Genomic DNA, 15,308 nt, shown 5'->3' on the forward strand with positions numbered 1-15,308 from the left:
TACGGATTATATTCAATATAACAGCCTATAAATGGCTCCTGTAGCTCACTAGAGCCGCAGCACGTGGTCAATTCCTGGGTACAAAAACTCCTCGAGAGAGTACTTGCGCGCTAGGGATTCCGGAACAAACCTTCCACCCACATAATGGGTAGTGAGCCGTGGATCAGTTTTTTGGGCGCACAATTTTGGAGCTGTAAGAGAAACCAGCAGATTTGGTATAATGCATTTTTCGTGAACTGGACCATTGTCGACATCCCAGCCTGAAGGTATATCAACAGCAACTATCGGAACTGCCTGATCCCTTTTTTTTAGCTCGGTAAGTATTTCACTGAATGGCTCCCTCGATGGCGGTTTGAAGGAGAAACCGAAGATCGCATCCACAACACAGAGGGTTGTGTTTTCGTCTAGGTAGCATTTCCAGTTGTCCTCCATTGATAGAACAGGAATTTTGAAATATTGCAGCTGTTGAACTAATTGGCCGTAGAAGGGCACCTTAGAGGATCTTTTTGGATAATAGACGATAGGTTTGTATCCCAGTAGCTTCAGGTGCCTAGCACAGACAAGGCCATCACCACCATTATTACCAGGGCCGGCTATGACAATGACTTGGTTTTTTTCAGGTTGGGGACCCCAGTGCTTGTAAATTGCTTGTGCGACTGACAAACCTGCTAATTCCATTAGTTGTTCTATCGTGAATCCCACGGTGGGACCCATTAACTCTGCATCGATTGCAGAAGCTAGTTTTGCACTTATATACTTATTTGTCATTTTTTTGGGTAATATAACTTGAATTGCTCTTTGTAGTTGAGGGGAGTACCATGCTAACGAAATAGGGACTTTGGGTAGTACTATATATGCAATCACCAAAGACGGTAATGTTTAGTTATGAACCGGTACCGTTCAAACAATATATAACATATACGTTGTAAATGCGTGAAGGATTATTTATCCCTTATTTCGAATAGCATATTTCGAATACATCCGACATCTTCCAACAAAAGTTTTCGCAACATTATTACTTCTTCTTTTTCCGATTGTAATTGACGTTCTAATTCTATAATTCTTTGATCCTTTTCCTTTAGTAGTCTATCGTATAGTTCATTTTCTTTTATTGATAAAGATTGTGGGATAGTTGATATCTCATGAATGACAGGTAGCTCTGCGGACGCGATGATACCATTATTACTGTTTTTAACTCTTCGACCTTGATTTCCAGGATTTTTGATGCCATTAGTATCCACTGTTATCCCTGCAGTATCATCTTCCACATCGTTATGGTTGCTACCCCCATTAATATCGCCAATGCTGTTGGCACTGTTTTTGTTGGCTTCACTTGTTGCAAGCTCCAGCAACTCTTCCACTGGATAGTTCTCCGTTGTGCTCTGAAATCTCTTGTCATTGAAGTTGATCCCGTTGTTCCACAACGAGGATGGAGAAGTTGGCATTGTGTAGTAACCCCTAAAGAAGGAGTCGCTGTCAACATTTCTAGCTTTGGCAAAACCGTTTCGCAGAGCATCATCGCCGAATTTCGCGTCTATTTTGGGCATACCATTCTTCAAGCTCATATCACTGCCAGTTCCATTTCGGTTAGCACCGGATACGTTACCCATCTCTCCATTTGTTTGTAACTTCTTTAACTTCCTTCTCAGTTGCTGGTACGAGATAGGATCATCTTTTGTCTGCGTCGGCGAGTTCTTACTAGATACTGCTGCACTTCGCCTCTTGTTTACGGAAGAGAGAATCAACCCCCGTCCCAGGTCATACATCTTTGTTATAGTTTCCGAGACAGATTGCCAAAGCGCATCCTCTCTTAAGGAATCATCGTCTTTTATCTTCCAGAAGCCCTGGTTTTCCTCAGAGTTTATTCTAGTGAAGTATTTCGCATATGGACTGGCTTCAAAACTCAATTCAAGTTCCTTTAAAATTTGGTGAAACCGTTGGCATAACTCAATAGCTGACTTTGGAGACGTACTGTTGTCATCAAGCGTCATTAGCGGTATGCTAGCATTATATAACTGTGATAATTTCTGGAAATTAGAGAGCTCCTTATCCGCGACGGAGTCAGAAACCATCGAACCACTCGTCGTCAAACTTAATTTAGACATTAAATCCTCATTTATTACCGAGTTAGCTGAAACAAGCTGGTACCCTTTGATTAAGAACAAATCAAGTTTCTCCTGGGGATGCACTATTCCAGTGCTCGGACTGTAAGAAGGCGTAGACTTAGTAGAGTACCTTCCCCTACTAAAAGAGCTCATATTATACCAATTCGACCGGAAACTTGGTATATCTATGACTTCTGCGTCCCGCTTCTCATCCCAGACTGTCCTATCCATTCGCAGTTTTTCATATTACGGCCGACGCACCTGAAACGTTTCTTTTGTGATCACGTGAACGAAACTAAAGCTTAGGGACTTGCTCGAAAGTATACTGAGCTCGCATTACTACAGATGATCCACCCTTTTCGCTTTATTACAACGCAGTTAGAGCTGAAATGCTTCTCAATGTGTGGATCGTCAAGACGCACCCTTGGTTAACTGCTCTTCGCAGTATGAGCAATGCTACAGCAAACCAATTTGTGGTTGGCAACGCAAAGCATCAAGCATAGGGTTACATATCTCCAATTAATAAGGTAAACGTTAACCCAGTATACCTCAGTCGTGAGGCCTTATCCTCGAGGACAATTTTAAGCGCCCACAAATAACCTAGATATTACTCACGAAAGAGGAAGAGAATAATACCGGTAAAATCCATAGACCCAAACTAGCTATCTCCTCAAACTAAAATCATACTCGAAACCATCTTCTAGCAGTGACAATCGCTGAGCGTGTAGGTTTGTTTGCTTTCCATATGGCAGCTCCACGATCAGCAGCACATATATATAAAACGTACATGATGACAAATTTAAAGTCCGGGTAATTTAGCGATCTTGAAACATCATTCGCGTCAATAAACTAAGGAGACTTTACTGATATTTCAATAAACACTTGCTTAGATCCTTTTTTTGTGTAAGAAGATCGACTTGCAATAGAATCACTCTGCAATTTACTTTGCAATAGAATTAATACTCTGCAACCGTATTAGAATACCCTGGATTAAATTTAGAGGTAATTGAAATCTACTCGTTGTGTTTGCCTAGTAAACTAAACTTTCTGTTAATTTAAGTGCTATATCAACAAATAATTTTCAGCCATGGCATCTGTTCATTACCCTAATAATCCTCCTGCTGCATTGTTTCGGAGGAAGAAGGAACAGAAACGTGGTATTACTTTTAGTGTGTTATTAGTTGGTTCAAGTGGTACAGGTAAGACTACGTTTGCGAACAATTTGTTGGATTCGACTATTTTTGAGCATAGGTTTCAACCAGATATTCCTCGTTATGAAAATCCAATGGTTAAGTTGATCAATCCTACTAAGGTGGTGACATTCAATTCGAAGAGTGGATTTCCTTCCTCTATGACACCGTTCGATCCAGTTAGCGCACACTTGGAGCCCGGTATAACGCTTACTTCTACATCTGTTGAAATTACAACCGATAGTACTTCAGATGATCCAAGAGATAAGATGTGTTTTAATCTTACTGATACACATGGCCTTGGAGATAATTTGGACAATGAGATATGTTTTGATGAAATCGTTGCCTACTTGGAACAACAATTTGATCTTGTTCTTGCGGAAGAAACCCGTGTCAAAAGAAACCCTCGATTTGAAGATGGCCGTGTTCACGCAGCGCTTTACTTTATTGAACCTACTGGTCATGGATTGCGTGAATTGGATATAGAGATCATGAAACGGTTGTCACGTTATACTAATGTGTTGCCTATTATTTGCAGGGCCGATTCGTTCACTGCAGAGGAATTGCAAGTTTTTAAGAAGAATATCTTGGAAGACATAGAGTATTATAATGTGCCCGTTTACAAATTCGAAGTCGACGAAGATGAGGAAGACGTTGAAACAATAGAAGAAATCAAAAATCTTGCAAGCCTGCAGCCATTTGCAGTGGTTTGCTCTGATGTAAAAAATGCTAGTGGGAAATATGTGAGATCTTATCCATGGGGTGATGTATTGGTTGATGACATGGGGGTTTCTGATCTCCGTGTGCTAAAAAATGTTCTCTTTGGTACTCACTTGCAGGAGTTCAAGGATACCACACACAATTTGCTGTACGAAAATTACCGTGCAGAGAAATTGTCTTCGATTTCTGAATGGGAGGACCCAAGACGAGCCAGTAAACATAACAATAGCGCTGGACGGTATTCTTCTACTCCTTCATTGAGTAATTTTGCATCTTTAGTTAATTCTGGGAACTTTACCTCGCAGCAATCACTGAATTCGATACCAAATATGGATAACCCTCCTTTAACACCAAATATGGATCCAGAAGCAGTAAACAAAGATGAAGAATCTCCACTAAGGAAATTATCTGTCACCATAAGACGTGAGAACGAAGAAATTATTAAAAATATCAAAAACTCTCCTAAGAGCGCTGACTCAACATCCCGGGACAAATCTAAGTTAAGGAACATATCGGAGACTCTTCCATATGTACTAAGACACGAGCGGATAATTTTGAAGCAGCAAAAGCTAGAAGAATTGGAGGCTCAGTCTACCAGAGAGTTGCAAAAGCGTATTCATGAGTTAGAGAAAAAAGCTATGGAACTAAAATTAAAGGAAAAACTGTTGAAACAAAGAAATTCTAGCACATCAAGCAATAACCCCTCTAATGATAGCAGAGTGACATCTGAACAAACAAATGGCACTGAAGAACCTGCTGCTACAACCATTGCTAATACCAATGCAACCAATGGAACCGACGGAGCCAACGGAGCCAACGGAGCCAACGGAACCAACACAACCAACACAACTAACGCAACCAACGCAGCCAATGCAACCAATGCAACCAACTCTGTATCAAATTCTGCAGAACTTACTGTTTCCGGACTTCCCTCAGCGTTGCCCACGTCGTCGACACATGTTGCAGCTGACTCAGGAACTGCTATTAATCCCGTGAATAACACTGATAACTAGAAAGGCTAACTTCAATATAGTCATGGTTGTTAGGTGATAGATACCGACATATCTTTTTTGACTCGTTAATGAACTCACAGTATTTCTTACCTATACATTTAGATAGCGTCATAGATTGATGGTTTATTTCTACAAATAACAGTGTTAATATATCCATTCTCCCTCAAGACCTGCTTGGACTTTTATGCTTTAGATTATAGCTATATGTAATTTACTCATTAATTAATGTATTGACCAAAAGTTTTAAAATTCAGTTGGCACCAGCAACAATTCAACAGGGCTTTGAGTTAAAGAACTTAATGAACGATCGCTAGATTCAAATTGGTAACTAAACCATATACTATACATTTAGAGCCTATTGAAGCGTAATTGATGGTTTAACTATTCGCACCTGTTAATGTTTATGTAAGAAATGAAAAACTGTTATACTAGACAAAATGATTGTGCGAAAGATGTAAGTCACTGAATGTTAGAAATAAAACAACTATGATATATTTCCCGACTATAAAACCGTTTATAAGACGGTTTGGTTGCTTAGCAACAACAGAAGCTCGTCGCATGGCTTCTAGCGCAGCTTTTGAACCAAAATCTCATGGATTACGCAAACCAATACTATCAAATACAAAGCGCATCTCACGAAATGTGGACTCACAAAACAAACAGCTGTTCGAGACGCTTTCTAAATTTCTTAAGGTTAAACCAGTTGTATCGATTACAACTGCAGAAGCTTATGATTTACCTCATGTCATTGATTTACTTCATCGCCAGGGGTACCAACCTTCAAGCATTATACCCAACGAGATAGTTTCGTTCAACTATTTTCATGAGGGTCAAGTTGGAGAGGTTATGATAATCAGTCAGAACGGTACTATTGTTAGCTGGGGGTTTGACGAGTCTTGTAATTTGAAACAGATCTTACCATTAGTAGAGGAGGCTAGGGTCAACCCATTAAAAGAGGAACAATTTGAAAGCGAAGATATGGATTACGTTGAGTTGGAATCTGAAACTCAGTGGAAGAACTTGAAACAGGTGATGGATATTGGAAATGAGAAAGAGAGTCTTATGAAGGCTGATCTTCTTATTATAAGCAAACTTTCAGGCATGGATGGGATCTTGGACAAGGCAGCGTTCTCAGGCGGCATGTCTCGTAGTACTCGACTAGCAGTGCTAGAGAGTGCCCTTGAATCTCTCATAAAAGAAACTAGAGATTTCAGTGAATCCCTCTCAAAAGGAGCGCAGTTGAAAGTGACAGAATCAGCGGTTCTACGGAGTACGGGAAGATTGTTTCTGATAAGAGGAAAACTCAATTTGTATTCTGAACTGATAGAAACACCGGACCTCTATTGGAGTGAGCCTGTGCTAGAAAAACTATACATCCAGGTGTCTCGCCATCTAGATATTCCACTTAGAATCAGCATTTTGAATAAAAAGCTTGATTACGCGTCAGATGAGTCTAGGGCAATGATGTCAGTCCTAAACGAAAAGAAAAGTACCCGTCTTGAATGGATAATCATATATCTAATAGCAGTAGAAGTCTGCATTGAATTATATCACTTTTACGAAAAGTCTATTTACAGTAACAGAAATTCCAATGAAGCCCATTTTTCATAGGTGTGGCAGCATTAATGAACATTTTAGATGGATATATTGTTGATTCAACAATGTTGAGCAATGACAATCCAGTCATATGAGTAGCGATGTATCTATAGATATGACTGTTATGCACGTAATGAATACCACTCGACTACAGTAATGTATACTGAATATCTACCGATTATTCTATTCTTAAATTTATATATTATTATGTAGGGTATCAATTCTAATGTTACTTTGATTACCACACATCTTCTAGATATTTTCCACTTGTCTTGAAAGTCTTCAAGATTTCAGAAGCTTCCTCAGTAGTGATATCCTTACCTTGGCTCAGAATGTCAAGAAAAGTTTTATGAACATCTTGGGCCATTCCCTTGGCATCACCACAAACGTAAATAAATGCACCTTTTTCAATTAACTCATATAGTTCGGCCTTCCTTTCCATCATAGAATGCTGAACGTATACCTTTGGCTTACCAGGTATTCTTGAATAGGCGACCACCATTTCAAATACACCATCCAGCTTCTTAGCGTAATCAGGCCATTCATCATGATATAAGAAGTCATCATCATTACGGCAACCGTAGAATAACAAGTGCTTGCCAAGACTTACATTCTCTTGACTCGAGACCAGCTTGATACGTTCACGAATGAAACCACGAAATGGAGCGACACCAGTACCGGGACCGATCATGATTATCGGAGTAGCTGGATTGCTGGGTAATCTAAAAGTAGAACGACGAACATGAACAGGAAGCTTGTAAGGGCTGAATAAACCACGGGGACCATTTAAGTCATAATGAACTGGAAGGGTTGATTTAGCGATATCTTCATTAGTCTTAGTCAAGTGAATATGCCTCAACAAGTTAGTTGTAACACCTGTTACAGGACCTAAAGCTGGGGCAGTTGGGTTTGGGAAATTTTCCACAACAGCAGTGATATGAACAGTCTGCTTTTCGGTCGAGGAAGATGAAGAAATTGAGTAGTAACGTGGCTGCATATGTGGCACTGTTTCAACCAAATATACCCAAGGGACAAAGTCCCACTTTACACCATTGGACAGATAAAGTAGGACATCAGCCAAATCAAAGTATTTAGACGTAATTTGTTCTGCAAAAGCAACCTTATCCTTGGACAATGCATTTAGCTTATCCTTTAAAGCCGTTTCGCTAACGTATTGGGAAATGGAACTAAAAATTTGCCTAGAAATTGGACCGCTAATTTGTAAGTAGTGCCTAACTGCAGCACCGATTGTAGTAGGAACAGGGAAAGGAATCTTCATTGTATTATCCTTAGGCTTTAGGTCAAACACAGTTTCCGAATCAAGACCAAAGACCGAGATAAACTTGGCGACTTTCTCGTCCGGGTTCGATGGCCAGACAGCAATATGATCTCCAGTGCTGTATTTGATATTGGAGCCAGAAAGGTCAAATTCCACATGGATACAGTTACGATCGGAACTTTTCATCAATTCTCTTGTATTTACAATTGGTGCAACGTAAGGATGAGTACTGTCAAATGGCCCCAATTGTTTACCATCATCATTGTAAGACAATGGAGTTCCAGGTAAATAAGCTGTAATAGGCTCACCCAAGGAAATTGAGTTATTAACTTCTTTAGGTAATTCGGAGTAGTCGTAACTTGATTCAAAAACAACTTCGCGTTCATGTAGAGCCAAAGCATCCTTTAAATCCTCAAAGATAGACTCCTTCCAGCCCAAGTAATCTTCGTCAGTACTTCCCGAACCGTCGTCAGCCAAACCGAATGATCCAACACGCTTTGCTTCTGCTTCAGAAAGCAACTTTTCAGTTTTTTTAGCAGCGCCATTGTAAAACTCGTACGTTGAGTTACCGAAACCAAACATAGTATACCTGATATTAGCTAAATCGCCAGGATTTAAGTACTGCAACCACTCCTCAAATTGAAATGCGCCATCAGGTAAATCGCCTTCTCCGTAAGTTGAGATAAAGATGGACACTATCACATTTTCAGGTAGCATGTTCAAGTTCTCGAAGTCGTAGTTTTCAACGTCAACACACATTACATTTAAAGAAAACTTCTGAGCCAATTCCTTCGCAAATTTCTTAGCATAATCTTCACTAGTACCGGTCTGAGATGCGTAAATAACAAGGAAGTCTTTCTTATTTTCTTTCAATACCTCAACAATGTCACGAGAATCCGAATGAACCGCCAAAGATGAATCATCGGAAAAGATCAAAGCCCGAAGTTTATCCAATTGTAGATATGCAACAACTGCAAGCGCTAAAGCGCAGAATACACCAATATCCAATTTATCAAACTTTATCGCCATATTGGAAATTATGCGCGAAGCCTTAGTAATTGCTCTTCTTATCAAGTATATTACAATACTTGATCTTCTTGTCTTAATTGATGATTTCGTTGCGAACGAAACAAATTCAAACGCTTAGTAGTAGACCTATAAGCCTTTAAGCCACTCTATGCGATATATTAGACTTAATTGGGAACCGTCTATAATCTGCTCTTCTTTTAAACGGGGGCAAGAAAGGTATAAATTATTTTTTTTTTGCCGGCTGGTCGCAACGTCGCAAACGCGACGGCGCCCAGTTTTCCAACGTAGGAACCACGTGACGCGTTATATGCTACACAACGTATGCGTCACCAACGGAGAGCCGAATGGATTCTTGTAGCGCTGGCATTGCAGTGTCATCAAGCGCTAGAAGCTGCTGGCACAAGCGCGCTAGCGCCTCAGGCGGGAACTCGGTCTGCGCGCGGCTGTCGAGACTGTAGAATATAATGTCATCGCTTACGAAAGTGGGCGTGTCGGCTATTGTTGACGATGCGACATTTAAACGACGCTGCAAATACTCAAGCCGGGTCATGTGACTGAGAACGTCCTGGATTCTCATGTTAACAACGGGAATAAGGGTGCCGTCAATGGGAATCCCGAATTTTGCTAAAGCAATAAGGAGTTCCTGCTGAAGGCAGTTGTTTTTCATAAGAACGACGATGCAGAGGGTCACTGCGATAATCCCCTGGAGTGTAAGTTGTTGGGAAGTTGAGAGTGTACTCTGTAGCGTGGGTTCCTGAGCAATAGTAGTTGAAGACTCCTTGGGCAGCGAAAAAAAGGTGTCTCGAGACCAGTTGATAGTGTACTTTGATAGTTCAGGAGGGAATGGAATTGTATTAATTAGGATGAATCGATCTCCTTTAAAACCTAAGTCTGTAGGCTGGTCTGCTGGTTGTGCGCTAGTAGTATGATCTGCTTCAACATTTGTGTGTTTGGCAGCGTTGCTTTTCTTTGAGCGTATGCCAATTAGTTTGAAACCGTATATATCTTGAAGTAGGGAATTGACATGGTCAAATACAACGGCGTTCTTAATGTTTGTGACGTTTTCTGTCGCGGCCATATCCCGGACAGCGTTCGTAAACCGGGTCTTGCTTATAATTGTTGAACGATGTTGAGATTCGCATTGGGAAAGGACGAAACGAGTAGTTCCGGCAGCAATTGCGCGGAGTTGGTCTGGGGAGTGCGATGGGTCAAGGTCACTCATAGAGTTCGTCGATTGTCGTTATGTTGGATAGAAATTTTTGTAATTTTTTGAGATAGTAGACCGCTTGCAGAATAGCCAAGGATTTCTCCAGCAAAAAAAGGTCCTACCCGGATTCGAACCGGGGTTGTTCGGATCAAAACCGAAAGTGATGACCACTACACTATAGAACCGTAATCTGTTGTTTAACTGTTAAAAGGAGAACAATAGCGAAGGTTCCTATTGTGAGGTTGTCGCAGATTCAGATAAGCACCTCGATGAAACAGCAGTAAGGACACGTAGGTAGATATGAGAACATGACTAGGAGTCCAAGGAAGGACAAGAGGTCATTGACTAAGGTTAGATCTATATACATAGTACACAATCTATCATTAGTATTTAACACACACGTGATCAAGGAACTTCAAGTTAGCACGTGATCGTTTGGTAGTCCTCGAAAAGGTAGTCAGTCCTCGAAAAGGTAACACATGATATCAGCTCTTTAGTATTCTTGCTAGTAAGCAAGGCCGTGTTTGTAGGTAACTAAATGCCATGAGAAAGGAATACAATGTCAAAGCTGCTGAGTCGTGGTTTACATGCTTCTAATGTATTAAGAACTTACAGCAATGTTAAACTAACCTTATTTTCCAAAAAGGACTGTGGCCTTTGTGATAGTGCCAAAAACGTACTTAACTCCTTGACTCAATCTCCAGATTATAAGTCTGTAGAATGTAGTATTGTTGATGTAAAACTTCCTGAAAACAAAAGATGGTGGGATATGTACTGTTTCGATGTTCCTGTCTTGCACATCGAAGATAAGAGGGATCATACTAAGCTACACAAGGTATTCCATCGGCTAAATGAAAATCAAGTAAAAGACTTAATTAATGAAATCAAAAAGGAAATATAGACTAAATACCATAGCTAAAAAGAAAATGCCTAATATTTTTTCTTCTTTAATTTACGGACCAATTCACAGTCGTCGTCTGAAATTAACATCTTTTTTCTGCCGTGTTTGGTAAGAGGAACTGCTCTCCTGACTTTCGCAGAAGCCTTGACGACTGTGTTTTTGTTCCGTGTGTTTGATAAATCAGTCTTAATTGGGGAGGTAGCTGTCAAATCTAGTTCGTCATGCAATGAGCTGGATAGATCAAATTCGTCTCCTTCAGGAGATACGTCTGGCTTGCTAGTTTTATTTACATCCGGAGCAGCCTGTATTTGCTGTTTATGTGGCGGTGGCTGCCTCTTATTTGTAACGGTATTTTCCGCAGCAACCTGCATCTGTTTCCTCAATTGACTTAGCTGGTTTTCTAAAATCTCGATCTTATCCTGATAATCTAATCTTTCTGTAACGAACCCGCGTCGTTCTAAATCCATTGACTTTACCTGTTCTTTTAAGTGCAGAGACTCTAAATCTTCCTCTTTGCTGACGGATTCCATGGTTTGTATATCATCTTTCAATCTACGGTTGTCTTCTTCCAGTTCCAATTCATGCGCTTTCAGTTGTACCACTTCCACATTCAATTTGTGTAGGTTCTCCTGTAGCCCTTGGAATTTATCTTGTATCTGTTTTCGATCATCATTAACTGTAGCGGTCCTTGTCTCACACTCCTGCAGTTTAATCTTTAAAACATCATTCTCCTCTTTTAACAACTTAAGGACTTCGCTCTGGGCGGCAAATTTTTGCTCAGTGGTCGCCTTGTATGTTATCAATTCTTCTGACATCCTTGCATATTCACTTTGCGCTTTCGAATGAGCATCATTAGCAGCGACCAGCTGCTTCTCTATATCGGAACAAGAATTCTTCATGCTCTCAATCGCCTCGTTTTTACTATATATTTGATTATTCAATACTTCAATTTCCGCATCTTTTGCCTTCATCATGGCGACTATTTCACTTTTTCTCAAGGAGGTGATATGTATCTGTTCCTGAAGGCCAGCTACAGTTTCTTGATACTTTTCATTCATTTTCAACTGTCCACCAAAACCAGATATTTGTTTGTCCAGTTTTGAAATCTCTTCCAAAACGCTGGTTTCGGTCTCCGACACCTGTTTCTTGAATTCCGTCGCAGATTGAGTCAATAGTTGAACTACAGTTTGCTTGCTATCTTGAACTATGGTGGTTGTATGCTTTTGAAGTTCATTGTTTTGATGCCACTTCCTAATTAATTCAGTTATTCCTGAATCGAATTTCGAGATCATGTGTTTATTGCTGTTTTGAATAGTTGCTGCAAGCTGACCATTGAATGCTTCAAACTTCGTTAATATATTCCTGTTGTAGTCTTCTAAGTTAGACGCTACCTTATCATTGCTGTTTTCAAATCCCTGTGCCAACTCTAGGAGAATTGTATCACTTCTATCCTGTAACCTACATTTTAAATGTTAGCATGCGTTCCAGCTTATATAATTATATTTCAAAGGTTATCATCTTCAATCACTTACGCTTTTATTTGCACGCTGGAGTTTGTATTTATTATGCTTTCCAATTTTTCAACCTTCTGTGCCATATCCTGCAACACAGTCGTCTTAATACCCTCTACTCCATTGCATACGTCTTGAAAAGAATCCCTAGATGAAAGCCCTTGCTTCTCAATTAATTCGTTAGTAACAGTTCGGAAGTCTTCCTTTATGCAGCCCAGCTGCTGTATTAGGTCGTTGTTCTTAATCTTTTCTTCGCTCAGTTGGCCCGCGCAATTGTTTAGCTCGTTCCTTAAGTAAGAGATTTCCATATCTCTTCCCTTGATATCAGACTCTCTGCTCATTTGCTGAGTACGCAAGTTCCTCAATTTTGCGCTTAAGTCGTCAGAATGTTTTTGGAGTAACTGCAACTTGGAGGACATCGTCTCATAGCACTGTTTGAACTGTTCTATTTTCTTGTCGCTACACTTTTTCTGCTCCAATAACCATTTGGACTTATCTCCCAACCCATCCAAAAGAGTCAGGTAGCCTGCAACCTTCTCCTTAATCTTGTCGATATCGCGCTTATAGTTATCAATCTCTTGTTTTTGCTGAGCATTTTTTGCCTGCTGCTCCTGCAGCTCATGCTTCAAATTCGCACAGATTCGTTGCGTATTCGTAAATGCCACTAGTAGCACGTCATTAGAAGACGTATCTCCCACCTGGGGATGGGCACTTTCCTTGTAAACCCCGGGCTCTTCTAGAGCATTGTCTGAAATTTCAGCCTTAATTTCATTCTCCAACAACCGCCCAGCTCCAAACTTTTTTCGTTTCGGAGTACTCTCATGAACAAGATCATCAATAATGCTAACCCCACTTGTATTTGCTAAAGAAGTAAATGATCCTTTTGATGGACCTTCATGCCTGTGAAAAAAATTGCTATCTATACCCGACGCCGTACTCTCACCATCAATCTCCTTAGACACATCTTTAGACAAATTAGAAACAATATCTTTAGCAACATCCTTACCAAGCTCCTTCGAACGCATCTTCGAAAAGATGTTCGATCGTTGTTTAAAGCCGATATTTTTATCCCTGAAGAAGTTTGACATTAGCCGCCGTAGTGAAAAGTTTCAGTTGTAATCGTAATTTTCTAAAAAGGGTACTAATGGGCAACGTTCAACTATAGCACTCTTAGAAAACCAGAAATATTTCTCAATTACTAGCCCTTTAACCTAATGTGACCTTTGATAACTATTTGCCACTGAATTTTATTGTTGATGGCGTTGTTTGAAAAGGACTAAGGTTTTTTTAGATTTCCGAGTTTCTGATTAATGACTTTACCCGGACCAATAAACGAACGCTTGTCATTAAGTACTGTATAAACCTTAGCGCTAATATTAACCTTTATTAGATATACTGCCGCCAAAGTAGCATAGGGCTTGATAGCTTACGATCGTTTTATATGCGAAATAATCGTATCCCGGATGAGCGAGGGTTTATTGGTTAGAAGATATGATCAACACGTGAAAAAAAAATAATAATAGTTTCTCCATTTTGAGACTTACAACGGGCCAAGGCAACACATACGGCCACTTCGGCGCATATTCCATCTGCTTAATAACGTATTGGTTTTATAGTTGTTTGAATTGAACTATTCATGTCCATGAGAAGTAGCATAGACTCACCGATGATTAAATCCCAACATCAAACAGATATTGTGCTACGAGAAGGCGACCCCCCCAGTAATGGCGGTGGTTTTAAGGGTAAAAAGCCGTTGTTAAATAGGGTGACATTAGGTACGAAGAGGATCAAGAAGTACCGATTTATTAGAAAATGGCTGCTTCCCGATGTTATCTTGGGTCTGATTTTGATTGTCTTGAATATTCCATGCTATTACTTTAAGCCGTTTGAACGTCAATTTACAATTAACGACATTTCTATCTCCCATCCTTTCGCAACGCAGGAACGGGTATCAGACAAGGGCTTGGCAATTTATTCTTTGGTAATTCCCATTATCGGTATAATAGTTATTTCCTTAGTGCTTTCTGACCCTAGACATAGGTATTTCATGCTCTACGTGTCGCTATTAGGCCTATGTATGTCGTATTTGTCCGCCATGCTGGTTACGAACTTCGCCAAAAACTGGTTTGGGCACTGTAGGCCAGATTTCTTGGCCAGGTGTATTCCCCGCGAAGGTCTTCAAAATGACGTTCTTTACACTGCCCAAGAAGCCTGCACTACAGATAACCGTTCCAGGCTTCTAGACGGGTTCCGCAGTACTCCTTCAGGACACACTAGTTTAAGCTTGGCAGGCCTTGGCTACCTGTTCTTGTGGGTATCCGGCCAATTACTCACAGCGCGTACCAGTGTAGGCTCCTGGAGAAAGGCGGTCTCTTTTGTTCCACTTTTGGGTGCAACCTATATTGGCCTTTCTAGAACGCAGGACTACAGGCACCACCTTCTTGACGTTTTATTGGGTGCTATCTTAGGCGCCTGGATGGCTTGGTGGTGGTATAGGAGATTTTTCCCTGCTTTGGATTCAAGGCTTCCATTCAAGCCACTATTGGATGACAGCGCAGTGGATATTGACGACGATGAGGTTGCATTGCCAAGAGCAGACGAAGAGATGGCCGTTCACACAATCGCACAATGAATTTTTAACAATGAGGTGCACCTGCTAGGTGCAGAACTGCTGCCTCACATATTAACTTTATATGAATCATATATCCTTCTAACTGTTGAATAAACCTTTTCACGGTGAAGGGTCCTTATATATAT

The 15,308-nt window shown here is 40.4% G+C and overlaps 9 protein-coding genes and 1 non-coding gene across 10 annotated transcripts; 4 read left to right on the plus strand and 6 right to left on the minus strand.

Moving 5' to 3' along the window:
- Positions 1–48: 48 nt before the first annotated feature.
- NNR1 (NADHX epimerase) lies at positions 49–768 on the minus strand (the record flags this gene model as incomplete). Its single annotated transcript, XM_018130694.1, has 1 exon — positions 49–768. One exon carries the CDS (start codon positions 766–768, stop codon positions 49–51), a length of 720 nt encoding a protein of 239 aa, XP_017986183.1.
- Positions 769–941: 173 nt separating this feature from the next.
- GCR2 (Gcr2p) lies at positions 942–2,258 on the minus strand (the record flags this gene model as incomplete). The annotated part of the gene is made up of 1 exon (XM_018130695.1): positions 942–2,258. The coding sequence occupies one exon, from the start codon at positions 2,256–2,258 to the stop codon at positions 942–944; it is 1,317 nt and encodes a 438-aa protein (XP_017986184.1).
- A 934-nt stretch (positions 2,259–3,192) lies between these two features.
- On the plus strand, positions 3,193–5,028 carry SHS1 (septin SHS1; the record flags this gene model as incomplete). Its single annotated transcript, XM_018130696.1, has 1 exon — positions 3,193–5,028. The coding sequence occupies one exon, from the start codon at positions 3,193–3,195 to the stop codon at positions 5,026–5,028; it is 1,836 nt and encodes a 611-aa protein (XP_017986185.1).
- A 486-nt stretch (positions 5,029–5,514) lies between these two features.
- On the plus strand, positions 5,515–6,639 carry MRX10 (Mrx10p; the record flags this gene model as incomplete). The annotated part of the gene is made up of 1 exon (XM_018130697.1): positions 5,515–6,639. One exon carries the CDS (start codon positions 5,515–5,517, stop codon positions 6,637–6,639), a length of 1,125 nt encoding a protein of 374 aa, XP_017986186.1.
- Positions 6,640–6,862: 223 nt separating this feature from the next.
- Positions 6,863–8,932, minus strand: NCP1 (NADPH--hemoprotein reductase; the record flags this gene model as incomplete). Its single annotated transcript, XM_018130698.1, has 1 exon — positions 6,863–8,932. One exon carries the CDS (start codon positions 8,930–8,932, stop codon positions 6,863–6,865), a length of 2,070 nt encoding a protein of 689 aa, XP_017986187.1.
- A 310-nt stretch (positions 8,933–9,242) lies between these two features.
- On the minus strand, positions 9,243–10,154 carry NSE3 (Smc5-Smc6 complex subunit NSE3; the record flags this gene model as incomplete). Its single annotated transcript, XM_018130699.1, has 1 exon — positions 9,243–10,154. One exon carries the CDS (start codon positions 10,152–10,154, stop codon positions 9,243–9,245), a length of 912 nt encoding a protein of 303 aa, XP_017986188.1.
- A 98-nt stretch (positions 10,155–10,252) lies between these two features.
- On the minus strand, positions 10,253–10,324 carry AW171_hschr21008. The gene has a single exon. It is a non-coding gene; the product is annotated as a tRNA-Gln (tRNA).
- Positions 10,325–10,698: 374 nt separating this feature from the next.
- MGP12 (Mgp12p) lies at positions 10,699–11,040 on the plus strand (the record flags this gene model as incomplete). The annotated part of the gene is made up of 1 exon (XM_018130700.1): positions 10,699–11,040. The coding sequence occupies one exon, from the start codon at positions 10,699–10,701 to the stop codon at positions 11,038–11,040; it is 342 nt and encodes a 113-aa protein (XP_017986189.1).
- Positions 11,041–11,069: 29 nt separating this feature from the next.
- ZIP1 (Zip1p) lies at positions 11,070–13,639 on the minus strand (the record flags this gene model as incomplete). The annotated part of the gene is made up of 2 exons (XM_018130701.1): positions 11,070–12,498; positions 12,573–13,639. The coding sequence occupies 2 exons, from the start codon at positions 13,637–13,639 to the stop codon at positions 11,070–11,072; spliced, it is 2,496 nt and encodes an 831-aa protein (XP_017986190.1).
- A 548-nt stretch (positions 13,640–14,187) lies between these two features.
- On the plus strand, positions 14,188–15,183 carry DPP1 (bifunctional diacylglycerol diphosphate phosphatase/phosphatidate phosphatase; the record flags this gene model as incomplete). Its single annotated transcript, XM_018130702.1, has 1 exon — positions 14,188–15,183. One exon carries the CDS (start codon positions 14,188–14,190, stop codon positions 15,181–15,183), a length of 996 nt encoding a protein of 331 aa, XP_017986191.1.
- Between the last annotated feature and the right edge of the window lie 125 nt (positions 15,184–15,308).

This window comes from Eremothecium sinecaudum, chromosome II (assembly GCF_001548555.1).
Source record: "Eremothecium sinecaudum strain ATCC 58844 chromosome II, complete sequence".
Lineage (NCBI taxonomy): Eukaryota > Fungi > Ascomycota > Saccharomycetes > Saccharomycetales > Saccharomycetaceae > Eremothecium > Eremothecium sinecaudum.